Source organism: Narcine bancroftii, chromosome 6, assembly GCF_036971445.1.
Source record: "Narcine bancroftii isolate sNarBan1 chromosome 6, sNarBan1.hap1, whole genome shotgun sequence".
NCBI classification, from domain to species: Eukaryota; Metazoa; Chordata; class Chondrichthyes; order Torpediniformes; family Narcinidae; genus Narcine; species Narcine bancroftii.
This window is the reverse complement of record NC_091474.1, coordinates 24,295,984-24,318,668: the sequence shown is the minus strand read 5'-3', so window position 1 is coordinate 24,318,668 and position 22,685 is coordinate 24,295,984. Positions and strand designations below refer to the sequence as shown.

The 22,685-nt window shown below is 44.1% G+C and overlaps 2 protein-coding genes, 1 long non-coding RNA gene and 1 pseudogene across 4 annotated transcripts in view; 2 read left to right on the top strand and 2 right to left on the bottom strand.

Moving 5' to 3' along the window:
* Positions 1-3,270, bottom strand: part of slc52a3-1 (solute carrier family 52 member 3-1) — a 29,581-nt gene extending 26,311 nt beyond the window's left edge. Inside the window, exon 1 of the mRNA XM_069884326.1 lies at positions 3,001-3,270. The gene's annotated coding sequence lies outside the window, so the exon portion shown is untranslated. The remainder of the gene's footprint in view (positions 1-3,000) is intronic.
* Positions 3,271-3,281: 11 nt separating this feature from the next.
* On the top strand, positions 3,282-22,032 carry LOC138735836 (uncharacterized). The gene is made up of 2 exons (XR_011339961.1): positions 3,282-3,472; positions 21,825-22,032. It is a non-coding gene; the product is annotated as an uncharacterized lncRNA (long non-coding RNA).
* Positions 5,752-8,132, top strand: LOC138736770 (ubiquitin carboxyl-terminal hydrolase CYLD pseudogene; annotated as a pseudogene).
* The window catches only part of LOC138735833 (deoxynucleoside triphosphate triphosphohydrolase SAMHD1-like), a 28,061-nt gene continuing 16,853 nt past the window's right edge, over positions 11,478-22,685 (bottom strand). For both annotated transcript variants that reach the window (XM_069884324.1, XM_069884323.1), the window contains exons 12-16: positions 21,802-21,938; positions 18,866-18,958; positions 17,000-17,104; positions 15,833-15,970; positions 11,478-14,062 (exon numbers count right to left, since the gene is read on the bottom strand). In XM_069884324.1, the coding sequence (XP_069740425.1) occupies positions 13,913-14,062; positions 15,833-15,970; positions 17,000-17,104; positions 18,866-18,958; positions 21,802-21,938 (623 nt within the window). In that variant the 3' untranslated portion in view covers positions 11,478-13,912. The remainder of the gene's footprint in view (positions 14,063-15,832; positions 15,971-16,999; positions 17,105-18,865; positions 18,959-21,801; positions 21,939-22,685) is intronic.

The following is a 22,685-nucleotide window of genomic DNA, read 5'->3' as shown; positions in this document are numbered from 1 at the left end:
GAGAATGCAAAGGCCAGAGAAAAGGAAGATGTTAACCAAGTGCTCGCTGATAAACCTCCACTGCAGTTTGTTCAGAGAAATCACGGTCTTCCTGCAGAATTCAGGACACTTTGCAAAAATGTAAAGAGATTGGTGAAGAGTTGAATCGGGAACATAAAGGTTAGTCACAAATGATGAGTAAGACCTCCTCTCTAAAAAGGTTGAGTCACGTGGTCTAATAAAGTCTTTTAAGATGATTAAGAGGCTTAATGTGTCAGATGTGGATATTTTGTTTGTGGGGGAGAGAAAGTAAAGTAAGACAATTGGGTGTATGCTCATTCACCAATAAATCCAAATGGACCTTAGGGAAGAATTTATGTTAAATTATAAAAAATAATATCTGCTTTTCTAATAGAAGTGCAATTGAAATGCACAAGATAGACATTGAAGGGATAGCTGATTAAGTGGGTGAGAGAAGGAATTCAGGAAGACCAGGAATGAACACCTTCCACAAAACATTAACAACTGGTAATGGAGAGAGTAGAGATCACCAAGTTCCTCAGAGTCCTCTTAAAAAGTGACCTAACCTGGACAAGCAACATGGCCTCACTTGTCAGATAGGCTCAACAGCACTTCCTGAGAAGTTTGAGGTGGGCAAGGCTTCCGGCCACCATCCAGTCGACTTTCAACAGGAATTCTATCAAGAGCATCCAGGTCGGCTGCATCACAGTGTGGTACAGTTGCTGTGGAGCAGGGGCAGCCAAATTACAGCCTGTGGGCCCCTTGCCCATTTTTGTGGCTTGTTGGAACAGTCTAATAATAAATTGCGCTGTATGTATGTTGCACTTCTTAGTTTCAACACTCAATATTGCTGCACAAATAAATAGAGAAATCGTGTTGTTTTTCTTGCAACATAACTGGTTGAAAACTGCCAGGCTTAATATTGTTTGGCCTGTGGCTCCTTATATTTTTCTGTATGTCACCCACAACCAGCAAAGTTTGGCCTCGCCTGGTGTAGACCATTGGATCAAAGGTCAATCCACAGGATCATAAAAGCGGCAGAGAGGATCACTGAGGTTCCCCTCCCACCACCATTGATGTGATTTACTGGGATTGTTGTTTAAGGCCAGTTCACAAGGTCTATAAGGACCCCTTTCACCCTGCACACAGCATCTTCCAGCTACTCACAATGGGAAAGAGATAGTGAAATATTAGGGGCAGATCCACCGGGCTGAGGAACAGTTTCTTCCCACGGGCAGTGAGAATGCTGAACTGCTAAAACAACACTCCGTGACTCTACTAATTTATTAATAATATTTATTTTTAATATATGTGTACACGTACATAGGCTCTGAGTATATATAGTTTGTCTGTGTTATGTCCTTATGAATGTTTGCACTGCTTTTGCAGAGGTCTGGAGAATGTTGCTTCACAGGGTTGTACTTGTACAAGGAATCAGAATCAGATTTATTGTCATGAACAAGTCATGAAATTCGGTGTTTTGCAGCCGCATCATCGTGGAAACATTCATACTATAACCATCTTACAACATTACTATAAATAGAAAAATTAAAATAGAGCACGAAAAGTAAGGCCGTGTCTTTGATACATGGATTTTTCAGGAAACTGATGGCAGAAGGGAAGGAGCTGTCCTTGTGCCATTTAGGCTCCTGTACCTTTTTCCCAATGTTAGCAGAGTGAAAAAGTCCTGGCCTGGGTAGTGGGGGTCTTTGATAGAGGCTGTTTTTTTTAAGACACCACCTCACGTAGATCTCCTCGATGGAGTGAAGTCTGATGATTGTGATGTCGCAAGCAGAGTTAACAACCCTCTGGAATTTATTCTTGTCCTGAGAGTTTGCGCTGCCATACCAGAGAGTGACGTAGCCAGCCAGAATGCTCTCTATGGTACACCTGTAGAAGTTTATGAGTCTTCGGTGACGTACCGAATCTCCTCAGGCACCTCACAAAGTATAACTGCTGGCGAGCCTTCTTTATGATTGCATCAACATGGAGGTGCCAGTTCAGATCCTCAGAGATGTTGACACCCAGCAATTTGAAGTTCTTGACCCTCTCCACTGTTATTGCACCAGCGAGTGGGGATTGAATCCAGCGCTGTCTAAGTTTGTACGTCCTCAATGTGACTGCATGGGTTTCCTCTGGGTGTTCAGATTTCCCCAACATTCAAAACATATGGGGTTGTAGTTTAATTGGCCAGCATGAGATGCGTTACAATGCAGTATGCCTACATTTTTTAAAAAAATTGTGGTCCATAATCTCTCATTATCTGAGATATCTCAAAAGAGCCATGCGTTTTTAGGACTGTTGACCACTCAAAATTCACATGAAGCACTTTCAAGGATCAAGTCAGTGTATCCTTACCACATAAAACTATGTCTTTCTTGGCCTCCCGTGACCAAGGTGATAGAGCTGAGTAATACGAGTCTGTTTGCATTGTAATTGTAGTGATATTTCAGATCTCCACATTACAGTAGGTCCCGACGGTAACACCAGAGAGAAACCCTGGCAAGGGGCCTACAGGCCTCACAGGGGCCACAGCACACTTAAGTAAATGTTTTCTTCTCCCCTCAATTAACAAATTTTTTAAATGTTTTTATGTAGTTTGCACAAGATACCAAAACTTGACTGCTTCACAGAAAAGGCATCCCATAAACTTTGAACAAACTCCTGGTAGTGAGGTGGGCGGCGGTGGGGTTAACCAGATAAAGGTTGAGAATGGTTAGACTGCACCTTCTCAAGCAATTATGTTTATTGTGTGTAGACAGACCCAGGCGGGCAAATAACTGAACAAAGAATTGCCCCGCTAAATTGCTAACAACGGAAAAGGGCAACTGTTTCGATGCCCAGCCTGGAGAGGTGGATCAGAGACATTGAATACCTGTCTCTCATCCTCATCTGAGGCAGCAGACCTAGAACATAACAAAGATAATTGAAAGGAGGACAAAGTAATAAGGACCATGTGATAATACACCACTAGCCTACTGCAGGAGGTGACCTGTGTACCTGCAGGAAGATCACCGGAGGACAGACCACACCTGACCAGCCGATCAGCCAACCTGAATGGATCTAGCCCCACCCGGTCGGCTGCCAATCATCCGCCGAGATACAAGCCACATCGGGCCCCTCGAGGTCAGTCACTCGGAGTGCAGCTGAAAACAGCAGAAGACTTTTAAGTAGAACAAAGCCTGTTGTTCAGTCTTTACGAATCTTGTGTCTGCTTACTGTCATCACAGTGTATCACAGACCAGGAGATGATGATACAAACAGTCCTCTGTTACATCACTTTATTCAAGAATAAAGGTTCTCAAGGTGGTAACAGAGGAAGTCGAACAAGATCATCATGTGACATCCTTAAAGATTGAAAGAGCAAGACAGAACATAATGATTGATGTGAGGGTGAAAATGCCGCTCTCAAGAGAAGTAGCCATTGGATACATGTATACACAAAACCACACACCATTTTCGTCAACAACACGTAAGCAATCATGGTAGACGTGACTATATGGTATGAAGATAAATTCCATCAAGAAGGGATTCACAAAAAAGAAACTCAAGTACAGTTTAGCCTTAGCTAGTGTGTACCTCAGGGATCAGTGCTGGGATTGTTGTTGTTTGTCATCTATATCATTGATCTGGATTGGGGCTGCGTGCAGGTCAATGGGATTAAGGCTGAATCATAGTCCAGCACAGACTATAAGGGCTGAAGAACCTGATATCTGGGCTGTAATATTCTATGGTTTGAAAGCCACTTTGCCCAAAAGATCAGAGACTTAACCAGTGCAAATACAGGCAGCTTTCATAGATTTGTCACTGGAGACAGAGGTTTTGGCCGAAAGTAAATGACCAGCTCATGAACCTGCTGGGAATAAAGAGCTTGCAGAGAACATTTGTCGTCTAACTGTAAGATTCACATTAGGCATACTTCAAATAGTCATCGATTCATCACCAAATTGGACATCAGGTGGACACAGCACATTAAACCATGAAGAGAACAAGAGTTACTGTATCACATAATGATGTGTTTATAAACAGCACGACGCTCCCCAACCCTGACACTGAATTACCCAATTTGTTTAAATAGTTTAGCAGTTCAACAGGGGAAGGCTATTAAACATCTACAGTTCAGGCTAGTAATTAATAAGAGATATAATGTTCAACCCATTGAATCTGGGTTAATCAGAGCAAATACAAAAGCACGTGGAGTTTGTAGTGATCGAGTATCAGAACTGGGATGCAGAGGGTGGAAGGAGATCCCAGTGGACCCTGGGCACTGAATACCTGACCATGTTGGAGGTTTGGATCTGGAACTTGGGTGATCAAAAAAATCACTGGAAGTGAGTCCACGGGCACTTAGTGTCTCTGAGAATCTCTGAAGGGACTCTCTTTCTCTCTTACTGTAAGCGCCATCGGGCAGTTTCTGCTGATGTTGAATCTAGTCTGCCTTAAATCAGACTAAATGCAATTTCATGTAATATTACGTTTTATCAAAGAGTCTTGAATCTTAATTGAAGCATTTGGGCAATAGAGGCTCGTGTGCCAGAAGGGCCTGTAACCGTGCTGCATCTCTAGGGGGACAAAAATCAACAAAAGGCTGTTTGCATAATCATTGAATGTGCATCTTGCATATACAATATAGTTAAAGAATAGACAGGTCCTCAACATTTCCATAAGACAGAAAAAGAAGCCTTTCAGCCATCAGGTCTTCATTGACTCTCATTTCTCTGCAATGTATTATATTACATATACTCATGGTCAACCCCCAACTCCCCTACATCCCACCTACACCAAGGACAAATGCCCTTACAAACCACTTAGTGAGTGAGAAATGCAGGATGAAACTGGAGCACCCAGATTGGGGGGGGGGGGGAAAGAGGGGTGGAATTCACACACTCACAAGAGAGCATGGAAACTCCACACCTCTTCGTCTACACCAAGAAGGAATTTCAGACTATATGCACACTGTACAATATATATGACTTAAACTCATTATCATTCTCATGGAGCTGATAAGTTGTCCAAGAAACTTAACTGAATGACTGGCCTGCATTATTGATCAGAAATCAATAATGTTATCTAATTGGAATGGAGGCATTGTGTTCCTGCATGGACGGGGAGTGTTCCAGGCCCTGGGGATGCAGAGGCCGCGGTATTGGTTGTAGCCACGCAATGGAGGCCGCTGCTTCGCCACCAAGGGAGTCGGGGCCCCCCTGCCTCCATCCCATCCCACCACTCCATCCCATTCTGCCTGGGCTTCACTCGATTTCCCCATCTCCCAAGTTCTGAATCTGCTATATGCTCAGATACTTACTGCTCTCCTTCCTTCATTTCTGCTGGCATTGGAATTGAATCTGCTTGTGCCCGTTATATCCGCCACCTTGCCTGAATTACTTTCAGCACATTACTCAGAGCTTGCTGACTTCGACGTTCAATGAACTACTTGTTTTTATGAGATCTATTTCATTCATTCAGCAATGAAGTATGGACTTTTGTCTTGACCCTTGCAATCATAGCAACAAAGTTGACTTTGAGTACGATCTAAGTTTACATAATGATGAGTGTAGCTGATTGGAATAAAGAAAAATCCAATACTTCGTGATGAATCGTGATGCCTGAGACTATACTGCAACTGAAAACATACCCAAATAATAATGATTCCAGTAAAAGGGAACGAGGTTCTCAATTGTCAAATATTCACAGTAGCAAAACCAAAAGAGAGCATATTACCTGCAGTGCTTGGAAGACCCATATACTATCATGCATGTTGAACAAAAGGATTTACAGAAAGTTGAAGTACAATTAGCTGAATTGTTTTTTGCTGTTTCAACCTGTGACGAGAGGCCCAAAATTTTGTCCAAAATCAAAGATTGCAGAAAGCACTCCAAATTAAACTTGCGTCAAAGGTTAACGCTCAGTTGTGACCTGGTGAAGCACAATTACCTGGAATAGTAAGATTTAACAGATCAATACTGCAGAATATGTTGCTGTGTGATATGTGTTTTGGTGGAATTACTGGAAGAAGGGAGGGATCAAGGCTATTTGATGGCTCGTACAAAGAAAAACCATTGTTTGAGTGTGACAATGACTGTGGAGGTTTTGTCCCTTTTGATAAACTGGAGCTTGTCGAAAAGGAAAGTGGCATGGAACATGAAACTAAGATCACTAGGAGGTTTTGTTACAGTGAGAAATCTGCCTTTACCGATTAACTCAAAGGTGTCTGCAGTATTTGAAAAAGAAGTCATCTTTGGTACAGTCCTATTCGGTGGTCTGCTGCAAGGAAAAAGGAATATGGCTACTTTTTAAGGTGTTCTTATGGACAATGGCTTCAGTGATTGATTGGGATGGCACATGGAATGGACAAGTACTGCGCAGAACTTTCCAAACTATCACTCTCCTTTGGATTGAAGATGTCATGCCAGATACAGGTACTTCAAAATCAAGACTATTGAAACAAAGCTTTGAACCGAGAGCTTGTAATGAAAAAATATCTTCAAATATAAATAACAGAGCAAAGAATAATGCAGGGTTTGTCCCACAATCTGGAAAATCTTCTGGTCATAATCAGAACCAATCAGAATTACGCTGTGTACATTAAATGATGCAGTAATTGGTCAGCAAACCTAATCAAGAAGTAAATGGTATATTTAGTGAAGGAGATTAAGATTCAGCAAAATCACTGGTAGATATACAATCATACTTGAGTTAGTCACCACCATCATCACTTAAAAGCTTCGCTTTCCAATGAAAACCAATTCCATTTATTGCCCCTCAACCTCACCAAAAAGCCAAGTGTAAATGGAAGCATTGGCCATCCCCTTTCCTTGTCTGTTCAATTACTAATGATGGACATGAATACTGGTGAACATCACAATATTGAAGTAGTTAAAGCAGCATCCAAAGAACAACCTGGTTTGGAAGAGGGCTCGTTGGTACAAGTAGAGGAGAGTCCTCTTCTGTATGGAGTCATTTGGTGAATCGGTCAGCCTTTTTGGGTTAACGAGCTGGGCTTGAACTAGAAGACGAAAGTTCAGGCTGTGCAGATGGTACTTCCAAGGGAGTGTGTTACATCAATATGTACATCATAGAAGGCATTATTTGTAAAGCTTAAAAGCTGCCATCCTGATTCACAATTTGCATCACTCCAATCAAAGTGAAAGATGCAATTCAATTGCATTTGAAGGATACTGGAGTGGTCAAAGAAACCACCCCTCCCAAGATGGAGAAGGAAGGCCTGGCCATTATGGTGGGAAAGAAAAAAAAGCCATTCACGGTCATTACAATTCCTGTTATTTAGATTCCACTTTTTGTTCTATGTTTGCTTTTAGCTCTGTGTTAGATATTGTATTGCTTAGGCCTAAAGAAAAGTCAGTTGTTGAATTTGATACTGAAACCCAAGATTTGCTAAGGACAGAAATAGTGAATCCTTTGAGAAATCATGGTGACGTATCTGCTACTAAATTAATGAAGCTTCGAAGAATTCTTGAAAAAGTTGAGGCAGCGACAGGATTTACTTCAGAAGGGAAAGATCCGGAAGTACAAGATTGTTTCTTTTACCAGATATTCATGGATAAAAATTAAGATGTTGGTGTTCTTACAATCCAGCAGTTGCTTGAAATGTCATTTATTAACAGTGATCTTAAATTTGCTGAGGTATCTTCAAGTCTTATAGTTTAGATGCCATGATTTGGAAAAGATTTCAAATATGTTCAAGAAGATATTTCCATCTTTGGAATTGGATATCACCGATTTGTTAGAAGATACACAAGAGACTGTATAATTTGTGGAGCTCCTGTACTTCATGAATGCAAAGAACATTATGATGACATTGACATAACAGCAGCATCTGCAAGTTTTCTTATTTATCCTAAACAAGGCAGTCGCAAAACTCGTCACAATATAGAGAGTTTAGAATACAATTGCCACTGAACCACCCAGGGTTGTATGCAATTAGTGCTGGGGATGACCCAAGTGTAATTAGTCCCAGGTGACCTCCACACGGCGGGAAGATGGGGAACTCTGGCAGGAATGCCGGCCAATCCCAGGCTGGTGTTCCAATGATGCGTGAGCCCTGATGTGAGTGCCTGGGGCCCATATAAGCGCGACGGACAGAGCAATAAACCAGTCTCGTCTTTCCACGACTCTGGTCTGAGTGTCATTTTCCATGCATGAACGCTATAACAATCCAAGAGGTACTGTGAATTCCAGTTATTTTTTTTCAAGTACCTTATCAATATAAAAGTACAGTAATAAAAGTACTAATTATGCATGCCTTTAAAGAGTCAAGCTGGAAATCTTAGAATAATGACTCCACACATACAACTTCCAATGACAGTTAAGACTGAATATTAATTGTTTTTCCAAAGTTAATGCATCACCACATAATAATTCTAATATACATACATAATGATGCTTCATTTACTTTTCTGAATTCACATCATATTATTAATTATCTTTGGACAAGTCCTTATGCAAATACAATTCTTAATGGAGTGCAAAATGTAATGCAGGTTAATCAACTTTATTTTTTCCTCAATCAATTTCTTGTTCAGATCGTGCTGACAACACAATTGTACACAAAAAGACAAGTGTTTTCTGTATGATAAAGATGGAGATTATTATGCTTTATAATTCCAGATCAGCCTCATCACTGAATTTTACTTTATTAGCTAACTTAAGGAACTGACTGATTAAGCCTCAAGTAGAAATGACAAGGCAAAAATATAAAATTAAACCAAAAATATATACTTAGATCAGTGCTGCTGTGGGCCTTGCTTTTCATTCAACTGTCTTTCCCTCAAGGCTCAAAAATACAGGCAACTTTCAAACTGAAGTATTATTCCAGTTTTATCAAATTTTCTGGATAGTACCAGAAAGTTAGACTTGTGTTTTTAAGGGCAAAACAATCAGACCATAATATAATCATAAGTTTCAAGAAATAAATGAGAAGAATCTAGTGAAAATATCCAAGCTCTTAGAAAATTGTGTTAACAGGTTGAGAACTTAATTTGCTGAAATGCAAGACTGACAACTGAGCAACATGTGCCAAATGGACAACAGATAAGTTCAGTATTTGCATCACACAATCAGTTTACATTATCCTAAATGACGTGTGGGTGATAAAGTTTACAGCGTTGGATCTTGCCAAGTAATTAAAGTGGGATTCAATATTAACTTAAGTAGAATTATTTACACATCGTCACTTTTGTCTTTCAAAAGAATCCTACTTGTGTTTAATTGGCAAACATACTCTACAGTGAAAAGCTATCTTCACGCTCCCACTTTATTTTATGCAACTTGTAATAAATGAGTTGACGGAGTAGTCTTCAAGCCTTAAAATGTTAGCAGACTATTTGTACAAACTCATGGTCAGACTCTGATACATGCACGTGTATGCCTCACAGAGCATTCTCCTTGCAAAACCTTGAAGACTTTTAAGATCCAATCCATAGAGCTTTTCTAGTGACATTTTCAAATATTCCCCCATCTCAGGGCATTGAATCCCCCAAGGGATGTTGTAGCCATGTTGTCCTCCATCCTGATCAGCCGTGCTATCAAAAAACAACCAGGCTGAGCTATACATGGTGAAAGCCACATGGTGGCACAGCAAATAACCTCAACTTCTGTTTGGGCATAGAGCACTGCTTCCAGGCATAGTCTGGTAGGGTCACTTACCTTTGCTCATGTCTTTTGTCTCTTCGGGTCCACGCAGTTGCAACGTTCATCAGCAGCCATTTTATGTGCAGGGTGCTCGTGTCATGATTTATTCGAAGGAATACGAGTTCAGTCCAGTTGTGTTTGGTTTTAGCTACTAAACCTACTGCTGGAACCTAGATTCTGGTTCGTTTTTTTCCTCAACAATATTTTTGCCCACTTTGCCTTGATTATTTAATCCAGTTTTGCTTGCTGTGTTTTTGAGTGGTGTGGAACACAGTCCTCAGTGGCTAGAAGCAGCTGGTGGAACTGAGATAGATGAAAATGTCACAAAACTCCCTCTAATCGTTTTAGACCAGAAATGTTTGGCTCCTTTGCTCTTAATGTTTGCATGTTTAACTTTTGTTTTTGAGTATTTGTAGCAAGGAATGTGATGGACTTCTTTTTTTTAATTACCTGGTGTATTGATTTAATGAGCCATTCTGTGCTGATGCAGTAAGAGAGAGATTGTTTATGTGCAAGATTACAATCTTTTCAGTGAACTTTATAAAATGTTTGCATGCGTGCTTATCATTGACAAGGTAACCTATATCATCCAGTCCTTATCTCTTGAGCTGAGCGGTTTCCTTGGCTGCTAGAGATTCAACCAAATTGGTGGGTCTCCAGTCATATGTAGCTGAGACTGGGTGAGTAGCAGACTTCTCCCTTGATGAATGTTATTGAACTAGGATTTTTACTATCTGATGATTTCTTGGTCACGATGAAACTATTCCAGGTTTCATTAACTGATTTCAATTTTACTGCAGTGTGGCATTTCAACTCAGCCTCTAGATAGTCACCTAAGCCTTTAAAAACTAATCTAGTAATTTAACCATCATAATCGTAACATAAGAAAAAAAATAAAGCTTTTAGTTTCCAAACTTTTTAAAAAATGTTCACCAATGAAGCAGGAACAAGCAATTCAATTTCAAGTTACCCTGGAATGGCTGAATACTGATCGTTAAAGCAGTTTAGACCAGCCATTCTCACCAAAGGCCACAGAACGTTTGAGGAGGCCACGGACTGAAATCACAAAATATTTTTCTTTAATGTAATTGGTAGAAGTACGCAAGATCATGGCTTCTTTCCAGGGAATCTTTGAACAGGGGCCATAGCCGAGAGTTGAAAATGGCTGTTTGAGGTTTTAAGAGTTTTAAAATTTTCAGCATTGTCCTAACCCACCTACAGAACGACACCTCATACACCAGGCTGTTGCTCATTCACTTCACTTCAGAATTTAATATGATCATTTCCCAGAGGCTGGTGGAGAAACTATGCTCGCTGGGACTCAACACCCCTCTCTGACTGGGTTCTGGACTTGAAAACGCTGGGTCAGTAGCACAATGTTCAGCACCGTCAGGCTATCACTGGCACACTTCAGGGATGTATGATCAGCCTGCACCCGTTCACACTACTGAGCCGTGACTGCAACAGCAGGGCAGAGTCCAAGTAACAACGATGAACTGGTAAATCTAGTGATATGGTGCAAGAACAAGAAGTCTCACTGTGGACAAGACAAAGGAGATGATTGTGGACCTTAGGAGGACTAGGGACGACAACCATCCTCCCCTACAAATAAGTAGGGAGAGTGCAGAGCACCAAGTTCCTCAGAGTCCTCTTAAAATCATTGAGCACCCCTTGCACCCCGCATACGGCATCTTTCAGCTGCTCTCACCAGGAAGTTGATACGATAGTATTGGAGCCAGCACCACCAGGCTGATGAACAGCCTTTCCGTGGGCAGTGAGAATGATGAAGTGAATGAAATGCTTGCACAAATCCTCCAAGACTACTATTTATTAAACGGGATTTATTTATTTTTTATATACTTATACATGTACTGCATGTGCATAGTTTGTGTGTGTGTTATATCTGGATGTATGTTTCCATGTTTTTGGACGGAGGACCTGAGAACGCTGTTTCGTAAGACTGTTCTTGTGCAATCAGATAATAAACTTGAACAATTCTCACAACGTACAAGATTCCAGCCATCGATTAAAAAGTTGCAAAACAGCCTTTTACTATTGTTTTGAAAAGTTTACGAGCATAACCTGATTCTCATCTGAATTGACTTATACCAATCTGATGATGTTGAAATGAGCAAACACAGCAGCATCTGCAAGTTTTCTTATTTATCCTAAACAAGGCAGTGGCAAAACTCGTCACAATATAGAGACATCCAGCATGCTGGGTTTAGAATACAATTGCCACTAAACCACCCAGGGTTTTATGCATTAAGCATAATAAGGGAATTAGTGCTGGGGGTGACCCAAGTGTAATTAGTCCCTCCCTACTGCTGTAACAGCAGCGCTGCCGCGGACTGGGAGAGCAGAAACATAACGCTGCTCCGAAGTATTCAACCGCCCAGACCTAATGCCAGCAGCTGTCAGGCTTCAAAATGGCCTGTTAAAGGAGCCATCGGTGCTTGTAAGCAAAATTCTACATTTGTAAGTTCTGTGACCAAGATGGTGCTGACTGTGCTCGGCAGTGGCCACGATGGGGTGAAGGCTCCAGGGGAGTAGCGGACCAGCGTAGGCCATCAGAAACAGGGAGAACACCCCCAACTCCCCCACACACACCACCGCTGAGAAGGAAAAGCTGGAGTCTACCCTACAGGACAGTGACCGTGGCAGAGGACCGGCGAGGAGCTCAACGGCTGAGGGACTCACAGGCCGTGGGCAACTTGGTCAGGGGACCCGCTGCTGAAGAGTGGCTCGTGGAAACCAGGCATCAGAGGCGGGATTCAAGAGGGGGATGAAGACAAGAAGAAATCCCAAAGGGCCTTGGGCACTGAAAGCTTCCTGAGGTTTGGATCTGGAACTCAGGCTGTCAATGAACAGCAGTCTGTGCAGCTGAGAGGTTGCGGGAGCACTGTAGGGGAATCCATGGACAAAAAGATTCTGAAGGTACTCTATTTTGCTTCTTTCCCATGTATTAATACATGATCTGTACTCTATGACAATAAAGGAATTTTGAATCTTCAATAGTGCCAGCAGAGAATTATTTTCAGAAAGCACTAAATTTGCAGATATATTTGAAATCCCAGAATGAAGGGATACAATGCAGTAACCAAGCAGTGCAAAGCCATGGGACCAAAATCATGCTCCCTCATCAAGACATTGAAGTGTAATGGGGACAACCAACACATTTTTGTGATCAGTTCCTTTCGACGAATCGACAAAGATTCAAGACACAAAACAGGAGTGGCGTTCTTTGCAGCCGACCAAGAAGGGCTTTTACTGCAACCACAAGTCAACTCATATTACCCACGATTTCACACCCCAGTTGTTTCTTGGCTCAGAGGAATCAGAGGAGGTTGCCATCAGAATCAACACTCTTCCACACAGCTGTGGATCAAGTTCTGTAGTTTACACTCGGGAGTTTAGATATCAGTTGGGAATGATAACCTTATCTTTCAATGAGACACTTTATTTCATGAAAGCAACCAATTCTTCTCAATTGGCTAGCCTTTAGATTCAAGATTCCTTCAGTTTTTATTTTAAATTTAGACATACAGCACAGTAACTGGCCATTTGGCCCACGAGTCTGTGCAGTCCAGTTAACCTACACCCCTGGTACATTTCAAACAGTGGGAAGAAACCAGAGCCCCTTGGAAATCCCACGCAGATACAGGGAGAATGCAAACTCCTTATAGACAGTGTGGGATTCGAACCCCAGTCCTGATCACTGGCGCTGTAACAGTGCACAGACCACTAAGCTAATAGTGCCACCCATTAATGGCACGTAATACTAGAGAACATATAATATTACACAAAATTGCCTTCTGCCTGATGCAAGGAAGACAAAAAGTCACCATTAGTCTCATCCGGCACCCCTTACGAGAGAAAGCGAAGGAAGAGTCCCTTCAGAGTGACTGAGTGCCTGTGGATTTGCCTCCAGCGCTCCTGCAACCTCTGCAGTTGCACAGACACCTGTTCAAACCATCAGCAACCCGAGCTCCAGATCCAAACCAATACATTCAGGAAGGTTTCAGCACCCTCTTGAATCCTGCTTCCAATTCCTGGTTGCTAGGAGCCAGTCTTCAGCAGCCCACACCCCATGCAGTCCCCCAATTGCAAAGCACCAGCAGCCTTTGTGGGTCCCTCAGCCACTGAGGCCCTCATTAGTTCATGGCCTTGATCACCATCCTGGACTGTTGTCTCCACTTTACCTGACGTTAATTTTGAATCTGACCATATCAGGAATGGAAGAGGGAAATAGTTCTGGAACTCAAAGAAATGCCCTCTCCTTTCTACTTGAAAAGCTGTGCTTTGAGTGTGTGGCTGTTTGCTCCAAAGGCCTGGAGTCGTCGCTGTCACTGTCTGTGTTGTTCCAATCAGGCTTCAGTGGAGTCAGCTCAGGGGCAACAATGTCACCGTCCTACAGGAAGGCGCAAACACGCAATTGTTAGCTATCAGTCTGAGGAGAATGAAGAACCATATGTGGAGTAAAAAGTGCTGGAATCTCAAGGAGTGAAGCTTGGAGAGACTCAGCAGGCCAGAGAGCATCCGCGGAGAGAAATGGTCATTCAACGTTTCAGGACAGGGTCCTTTATTGAAACCGGTTGCCATTGACCGACTGTCAAGCTACTGGGATGCCTGATCAGTCCTGACCAGAAACATCAACAGCCATTTTTCTACATGGCTGCTGTTAAAATTCCTGGAAATCTGATATGAAATGAATGCTGGAAGCACTCAGATCAGGCAGTATCTCTGGAGTTCAGATTATCTACAATGCAGCAATGCCTCACTCGAAGCTACAAGGACATGGTCTAACAATTGTCCAAATTCAACGGTATTTAGGGACAGACAACTAATGCCATCTTTGCCAATACCCCATTCAAAAGCTGCAATTTAAAAGCATCCAGCATTCCTCCTTCATACCATCAAGTAGATCAGAGCAGTAATATGTCAAGCAGCCCACCAAACAGGCCCTTCTACCCAAATTGTGCATGCTGACCAAGTTGGCATTCTGGGCTAGTCCCACTTGCTTGCATTATCTTTCAAGGCATTCCTCCCCATGTATCTGTCCATTTGTCTTTTGTATGTTGTACCGTATATGTCGTTGTATAAGACAATCTTCAAAACTTAAAAATTTTACTTAAAATCAAGTCATCACATTCAAAGGATCTCAAACTCTTACCTTGATGGTGAAGTCTCAACACCGCCACCATCTTCTTCTATCTCCAGCGCAATCTCGCCCATGCCCAGTTAGTTATTTGTGAAGTCACAGCACTCCTCCGCGGGGTCCATCCGCCTGGCCCCAACTGCTGTCGGCTCTGTACAGGCTTTAAACGGCCTGTTACAGGAGCCAACAGTGGCTTATTTTAAAATATCCAAATAAAACTGAAACATTCACATGGGTAATTTGTTATTAATACACTGATTTGCTTTTAACACTGGTCAGCAGTAAGTGCCAGATGTCGAGGTCATCCTACACAAAGGGTATTGCTAAACATCAGCATTTTAGGTGGAAATTTCAGGGTTGTCCTATACATCGGCATATACGGTATCCACTTCTTTAGTTTCCTCTGGCAGCTCGGTCCAGAGGCAGACCACCCTCAGGGTGAAAACATAGCCCCTCAGGTCCTGCTTAAATGTCTCCCTTCTCATGTTAAACCCATGCCCTCTTGCTCTAGAATCATCTTCCCAGGAAAAAAGACTGAGCTTTCATTTTATGCATGCCTCTTCATCATGTTAAAAATTTTTAGTCATCCCAATTCTCCTGCACGAGAGAATAATGACCCAGCCTCTGCAATGCCAAGCTCACAGTCCCACCACCATCCTGGTGAATCACTTCTGTACACTTTCCAACTTTCTACAGTTGGGTAACTAGGAATGCACCCAGCATTCCACGTGCGCCCTCCCAGTCACACGTATGCTCTCGGTTGTGTTCTGGGATCGCCTTTACTGCAGACTCTGGGCTCTGTAAATGTCCTTCATCCCGCCACTTTCTGATTCAAGTTACCGAAAAAAAGCTGATGACAAGAACAGTGGCAGTGAAGTGAGCAAAAGGAGGGCCAACTTGTGATCAGAGCATCTCCTTCAAACACAGCAGGTGAATGTCAACACTGATATCCCAGATGTTTTATACAGCCAAAGAAAGAATGCAGAAACTACTCCAGTAACAGAGACATCGTCTTCTCCTTACCCTGGGTTTGGTGAAGTTCTTGTTTATGCACCATTGCACAAAGTATTTCTGGGCAGCCTGCACACTCTCCTCGTCAGTCTTCTTGCAGTACACTTGGATCAGCTGCTCTGCAAACTTCTCCGGCAGCAGCTGAGATACCTGGGTGGATATTAGAGAAAGAGGGTTAACACCCACAACTACAGGGAGACCAGAATACATCTTCAAGATTATTTGGTCATGTAATAAAACTGAAAGTGATATTACACAAAATTTTCTTTAGTCTAACATAAAGGAGACAAAACCTCACTATCAGTTTAAAATAAAAACTGTCCAGTATGGATTCACCTCCAGTACTCCTACATCCACACAGCCTCCAGTCCAAACCAGAGCTCCAGATGCAAAGCCTCTGACATGATCAGGAAGTCTCCAGCACCCTCTTACATCCTGGTTCCAATAACTAGCACCCCTTCAGCCAGTCTCCAGCAATCTGTAGCCTGATGGGAGTCCCTTGACTGCAATTGTCTGCAGTTCCTCACCTTGAGTCACCAAAGTGAGTCACCCTCAGAGCCCCACACTGATCTGCTGCAGTGGTCACTGTACCGTGGATCATCTCCTCTGCTTCTTCTCAATGGGGGGGGGGGGGGGGGGGCGTGGGGTTGGGGCGTCTCCCCGTTTTCTCATGCCCTATGCCAATCCTCTACTTACCCAGAATGTGCAAACTCTCGTGGCCACTGCCAAACACAGGCACTGCCATCTTGGGAGCAGACCAACTATGGTCTGCTCCTTGAACAGGCCATTTAAAGCCTGTGAGGAGCCGGCAGCAGATGGGCTGAGTGGTTGAACTCCATGGGGTGGGGGGGGGGAGTGCTAAGACTCCACTCCCTGCTCTTCCCAGTTCTGCCACCAGTGGCAGCACTGCCATTATAGAAGCTCCACAGTGACAGATTTGACTCTGAGTCACACCAAGTTAAAAGCAGCATCCCAGCTCAGGCTGGGAGAGGCAGCCGACATGAGTCTCGTCTGCTGGGAAAGCACAGGTGTGCTTATGATGAATGCTCATGACTGCTCTATTGGAGCAGAGCATCAGTGGCACCCCTGGTGGTGGGAGTGTGAATACCTGCAGGCAGCAGGCGCACACAGCGGATCAAAAGCTGGAGTTGTTGTTAGCTCTCACGTTGGGTAAGTTACCTGGTCTTTACGGATTTTGATTGTCTGGTTGGGATTATCCTTGCAGTAGAACCAGACCTTGTTAATGGGATTTTTCTCCGCCATCCCATAGTCCATCCGAACAACCTGAGGAATTTTAAATACAGTTATTCCCTCTGATCCAAGCAAATATAATGACTCCTCATTGCTTTGCACTACCAGTAAGTGGTAATTCTGCCTGGCCCGAAGGAAAAAGAATTGCAGGGTTGTAAGTGATGTCATGGTTGTACTCTGACCATAAATCTGAATTTTGAACTAAAGACACCTTTCACACCCCTAGGATGGCTCAATCTATGACAAGCAATGATATACTACTGTACATATGAAGTTCATTTACTGTTGTAATGTAGAATGTACAGCAGTTGAACAGTGCACTGCAGACAAGTGCAAGGAATGGATTTTGAAATCAGATTCAACGTGCTGAATAGAGTCCCGTTTCTATGATCCCACTTCTCCCGCTCTCATATCTAATTCCACCCTTAAGTTGATCTCCTTCCTGAGCTTCCATATCCTGCCTAGACTATCCTCCCCAAACCAAGCCATCCCTCTCAAGCCTCTTGTTGGCCCAATGCCAACCCTGCCATGACTACACATCTCCCCCCACCCTCACTTTCTCCTCTGCTGAGCGATCTGTCCTCAACAGATCATGGATCAAAGTTCCATGAGGCTCCAACGATCAATCCCCTTCGGGATGCAGGAGCCGTGCAATTTCATGGGTTGGGTTATCAATTCTGGATGCATAACATCTGTACCATTCCAGCCCCTCTCATCCTACCCCAAACTATGGTAACCCACTTTAAATGCTGGCTGAACTAAAGACAGACCTCAGTGTAGACGAGGATTTAAATGACAGACCCTCCAAGGTGCACACATTGTGGAAGCAATTTCTTCAACAAGGTTCAAAGTTCCTTTTATTGTTAAACAATAATAATTAAAAATGATATACAGATTGTACCTCTCTTATCCAGCACTGTGGTCCGGCAACTTCCATGGTCTGGCATGTTTAGGTATGTACCACTTAACATATGTTCAGGCAACATCCAACTGCGTATACATCCCATAATTATTCAGTTACCGTGAAAAAGTCCACAGAAATTTAGAAAGAGCCATCGCAAGCAATAGGAAATTATACACTTTAAACCCAAATTATCCAACTGCCTCACAGCCCTGAATCAGTCCCAACTAATCATACTTCCTCATGTTCTCCCCACAGCCCCATGTGGATCCCCACACTGATCCCACTGCCCCACTCTATCCCCATAGCCCCATGTCAGTCCCCACACTGATCCTAGTGCCCATTCTCTCTCCCCAGAGCCCCATGTGTCCCCAAACTGAACCCTCTGCCGCATGTCGGTCCCCACACTGACCCCTATTTACAAATAAAAAGTTTACACGTACACTATCCTATATAGCTTTGCTAAGTATATATGGTGTTCGCAAAATGTCCACATCACATAACGTCCATATCATAGACCTGCACAAACTCCTTACAGATAGCGCAGGACTCAAACCCCGGTCCCAATCGCTGTAAAGGCGTTTTGCTAACCATGCTGCCCCACAGTATTACTTCCTGTTTTGGGCTTTGTTCTACCTTTCATATGTTTACATTGGGGGTTCCCATAGAAATCAATTTCTGCTTTCTGGCATTTTCTGTGGTCTGGCAATAGCCAGGTCCCAACATCGCCAGATTAAAGAGTATTATCTGTACTTTTACTTTTGTCTGGCGTAAGGCAAACAGTAAAGTGGCACCATGAGCCCCACGCCCCTAACTATAGGGGAATGAATAGCACAAGAGCACACACCGCTTTGTGGACAGATCACTCTTCCACACTTTTACCCTTTACTCACATTCACAATGAAGTCTTCTGGACAGAGTTGAATTTCGACAGGTGTTGATGGAACAGATGCAGCCACTTGGTCAGCCAACACATCAAACTCCTCCTGAATGAGAAGAGGTCATTGCAATTGGGTCAGATAAAGATTTTTTTAAAATATCAATTTATAATAAGACACCCACCACAAAGTGTGACATTAAAACCTCTATAAATAGCATTACCCAGGTCTATCTGCGGCTACGTTAACAGCTCAGAAAACCTATCTGCTCGATCCCCATCTTGCAATTAGCGGAACTCGGGTTGCAATAAAGCGCTGTTTATAAGGTGCTTGCATGCTCTCCCCATGACCTGCATAGGTTTTCCCCAGGTGCTCCAGTTTTCTCCAACCCTCAAGAAATATATAGAGTTGGTAGGTTAAGGAGATGAAATTGGGCAGCATGGGTTTCATGGGCAGAAGGGCCTTCTACCTTGTTGTATTGTTAAAATTTAAAAAAAAACAACAACTTGCAATTTATCTTTTGACAAAGTGAAATAGTGAATTTCTTGGATCATTCCACTGGTTGAAGAAAGCTGACACAGCTCCTTAAAATGGTGCAGAGGATCAATGTTTAGTGATGATGGCATCGCTTCCTGTTCGTGGATTGATATAACTGTGAGACAGCAGCCAACAAATAAAAGAATTTCAGAATACACTATTCCCAGCCAGATGTCTCTACAGTTGGAAGGTGACAGGAGAATTGGGAGGAGCAAAGCAGCATGCAAGAGAGAATAGACTACAGGCAAACAAGTGGAGGAAAGGGATTGATGGGATTGCTCTGAGCTCATATAGATTCAACAGGCTGAATGTCCTCCATCAATTTCATAAAGAAAAACCAAGAATACTCCGGCAGATTCATAGCCATCATAGAGAGAAAGTCCAGCCCATTCCCCTCCCCTGGGGTTTTAAATAATCTGGCAAGTAATCCACATTCAACAATGCTAACCTTCCTTCCCCTACTCCACCTTCTTGAAAACAACATCAGCATCATCTCTTGTGAAAACTATTACAATGTATGAAGAATGAGGCATTGTAAGAGAAGATGGTCAAAATCTTGTGTCACTTAATATTTAAGATGGGGGAAGGGAGGGTTTAAAGATGTGTGGAGCAATTTCATGAATGGAGGGTGCCTAGAAATGGGCTACTGGATGTAGCGGAGAAGCAGATGCAACAGTAATGTTTAAGAGTCTTTGAGACAGACAGAGAAATATGCAGGAAATGGACCAATACATGTCACATGCAAGCTTCAGTTATCCTGTTCAGCACAGACATGCGAGCCAAAGGGACTGCTCCTGTGCCGTTCATTCTACCATTCTTCATCGTGCGCCTTCATTTATAGCCAAGGGTGTTATTGCATTCTATTCCTTGATCCAGGTGAAGGATCAGCGATACGTTCCCCAGCAACAATAGTGCACTCATGGGATGAGGACCTGGACCCTCTGCCCTTGTCCTTGGCAGCAGAGGTCATCGTTTGGGAGAGACTGGGGGAGGTTGGGCACGTTGCTACAGTTATTCTCAAGAACTGTGTGCACAGCATTTGCAAAGTGGCTGAGGTGCATGGAGTGAACATTCAAGATGATCCTACTTAGCCACAACCTAAATGAAGTAGAGTGCGCAGAGGCTCATACAGAGCACAAATATTGGCACTGACCCACCGCCGTTGTATGACCCACCGCCGTTGTATGACCCACCGCCGTTGTATGACCCACCGCCGTTGTATGACCCACCGCCGTTGTATGACCCACCGCCGTTGTATGACCCACCGCCGTTGTATGACCCACCGCCGTTGTATGACCCACCGCCGTTGTATGACCCACCGCCGTTGTATGACCCACCGCCGTTGTATGACCCACCGCCGTTGTATGACCCACCGCCGTTGTATGACCCACCGCCGTTGTATGACCCACCGCCGTTGTATGACCCACCGCCGTTGTATGACCCACCGCCGTTGTATGACCCACCGCCGTTGTATGACCCACCGCCGTTGTATGACCCACCGCCGTTGTATGACCCACCGCCGTTGTATGACCCACCGCCGTTGTATGACCCACCGCCGTTGTATGACCCACCGCCGTTGTATGACCCACCGCCGTTGTATGACCCACCGCCGTTGTATGACCCACCGCCGTTGTATGACCCACCGCCGTTGTATGACCCACCGCCGTTGTATGACCCACCGCCGTTGTATGACCCACCGCCGTTGTATGACCCACCGCCGTTGTATGACCCACCGCCGTTGTATGACCCACCGCCGTTGTATGACCCACCGCCGTTGTATGACCCACCGCCGTTGTATGACCCACCGCCGTTGTATGACCCACCGCCGTTGTATGACCCACCGCCGTTGTATGACCCACCGCCGTTGTATGACCCACCGCCGTTGTATGACCCACCGCCGTTGTATGACCCACCGCCGTTGTATGACCCACCGCCGTTGTATGACCCACCGCCGTTGTATGACCCACCGCCGTTGTATGACCCACCGCCGTTGTATGACCCACCGCCGTTGTATGACCCACCGCCGTTGTATGACCCACCGCCGTTGTATGACCCACCGCCGTTGTATGACCCACCGCCGTTGTATGACCCACCGCCGTTGTATGACCCACCGCCGTTGTATGACCCACCGCCGTTGTATGACCCACCGCCGTTGTATGACCCACCGCCGTTGTATGACCCACCGCCGTTGTATGACCCACCGCCGTTGTATGACCCACCGCCGTTGTATGACCCACCGCCGTTGTATGACCCACCGCCGTTGTATGACCCACCGCCGTTGTATGACCCACCGCCGTTGTATGACCCACCGCCGTTGTATGACCCACCGCCGTTGTATGACCCACCGCCGTTGTATGACCCACCGCCGTTGTATGACCCACCGCCGTTGTACTAACAACCTGTGCAATACCCACATGCTGAATTTTCTTTCCTGCAGGCTGTGTCTGTCCGATCCATTTATACAGCCGGCGACACAGGACATTGTTCAGGATTTCCCGTGCCTCTTGCAGCTCAGGCTCTGAGGAATTCAGGATCTGTTCGAAGATGTTGTCTGGGAGGGGGGAGAAAAAAAAAAAAAAAAAAAAAAAAATCGAAAGTCTGTGACAAAAACCAAATTTAACAGTAAAACATACATTTACATTGAAGCACGTAGATCCTCCTCGTAATGCCACTTTGCCAGGCACCAACAAAATATTTTTCCTGCCTTCTTCCACAGGTTCAGTGCTGTGTGCTGGTACCATTTCACCAAATTTAGACAAACCACGCAGTAGCAGTCCCCCGAGCCCATGCCAGCCAACTACACTGAATTGACCTACAACCCCCATACGATTTGAAGGATGGAAGGAAACCAGAGCACCCAGAGGAAACACACACAGACACAGGGAGAGCATGCAAGCTCCTTATAGAGCACGCCAGATTCAAACCCAGGTCGCCTGTGCTGTAATAGCGTTGCACTGATCACTACATTATGCCGTAGTCCGGGAATAACCGCAGCAGGGAGATTTGAAAATAAGTGGTTCATAATCATGAATCAGCCCTCAGCTGGTAAATCACGGTAAATTCTGCACTCTGCTCATTAAGGGAATGGTATCATCAGAACGACTTGAGGAAGAACAGTGAGTTCTCGGCTTGTAGCAGATGCTCTGGGGGAACTTGTAATGTTCAAGATTAATTCAAATATTACTACTTTGGGAGAAATAGATCCCATTGGCAAGAGCGCAAGTAACCACAGAACTGAAGCCAATTATAAACACAGAAATGCTGGAGGAACTCACCAAGTCTCACAGTGTCTTTTGGA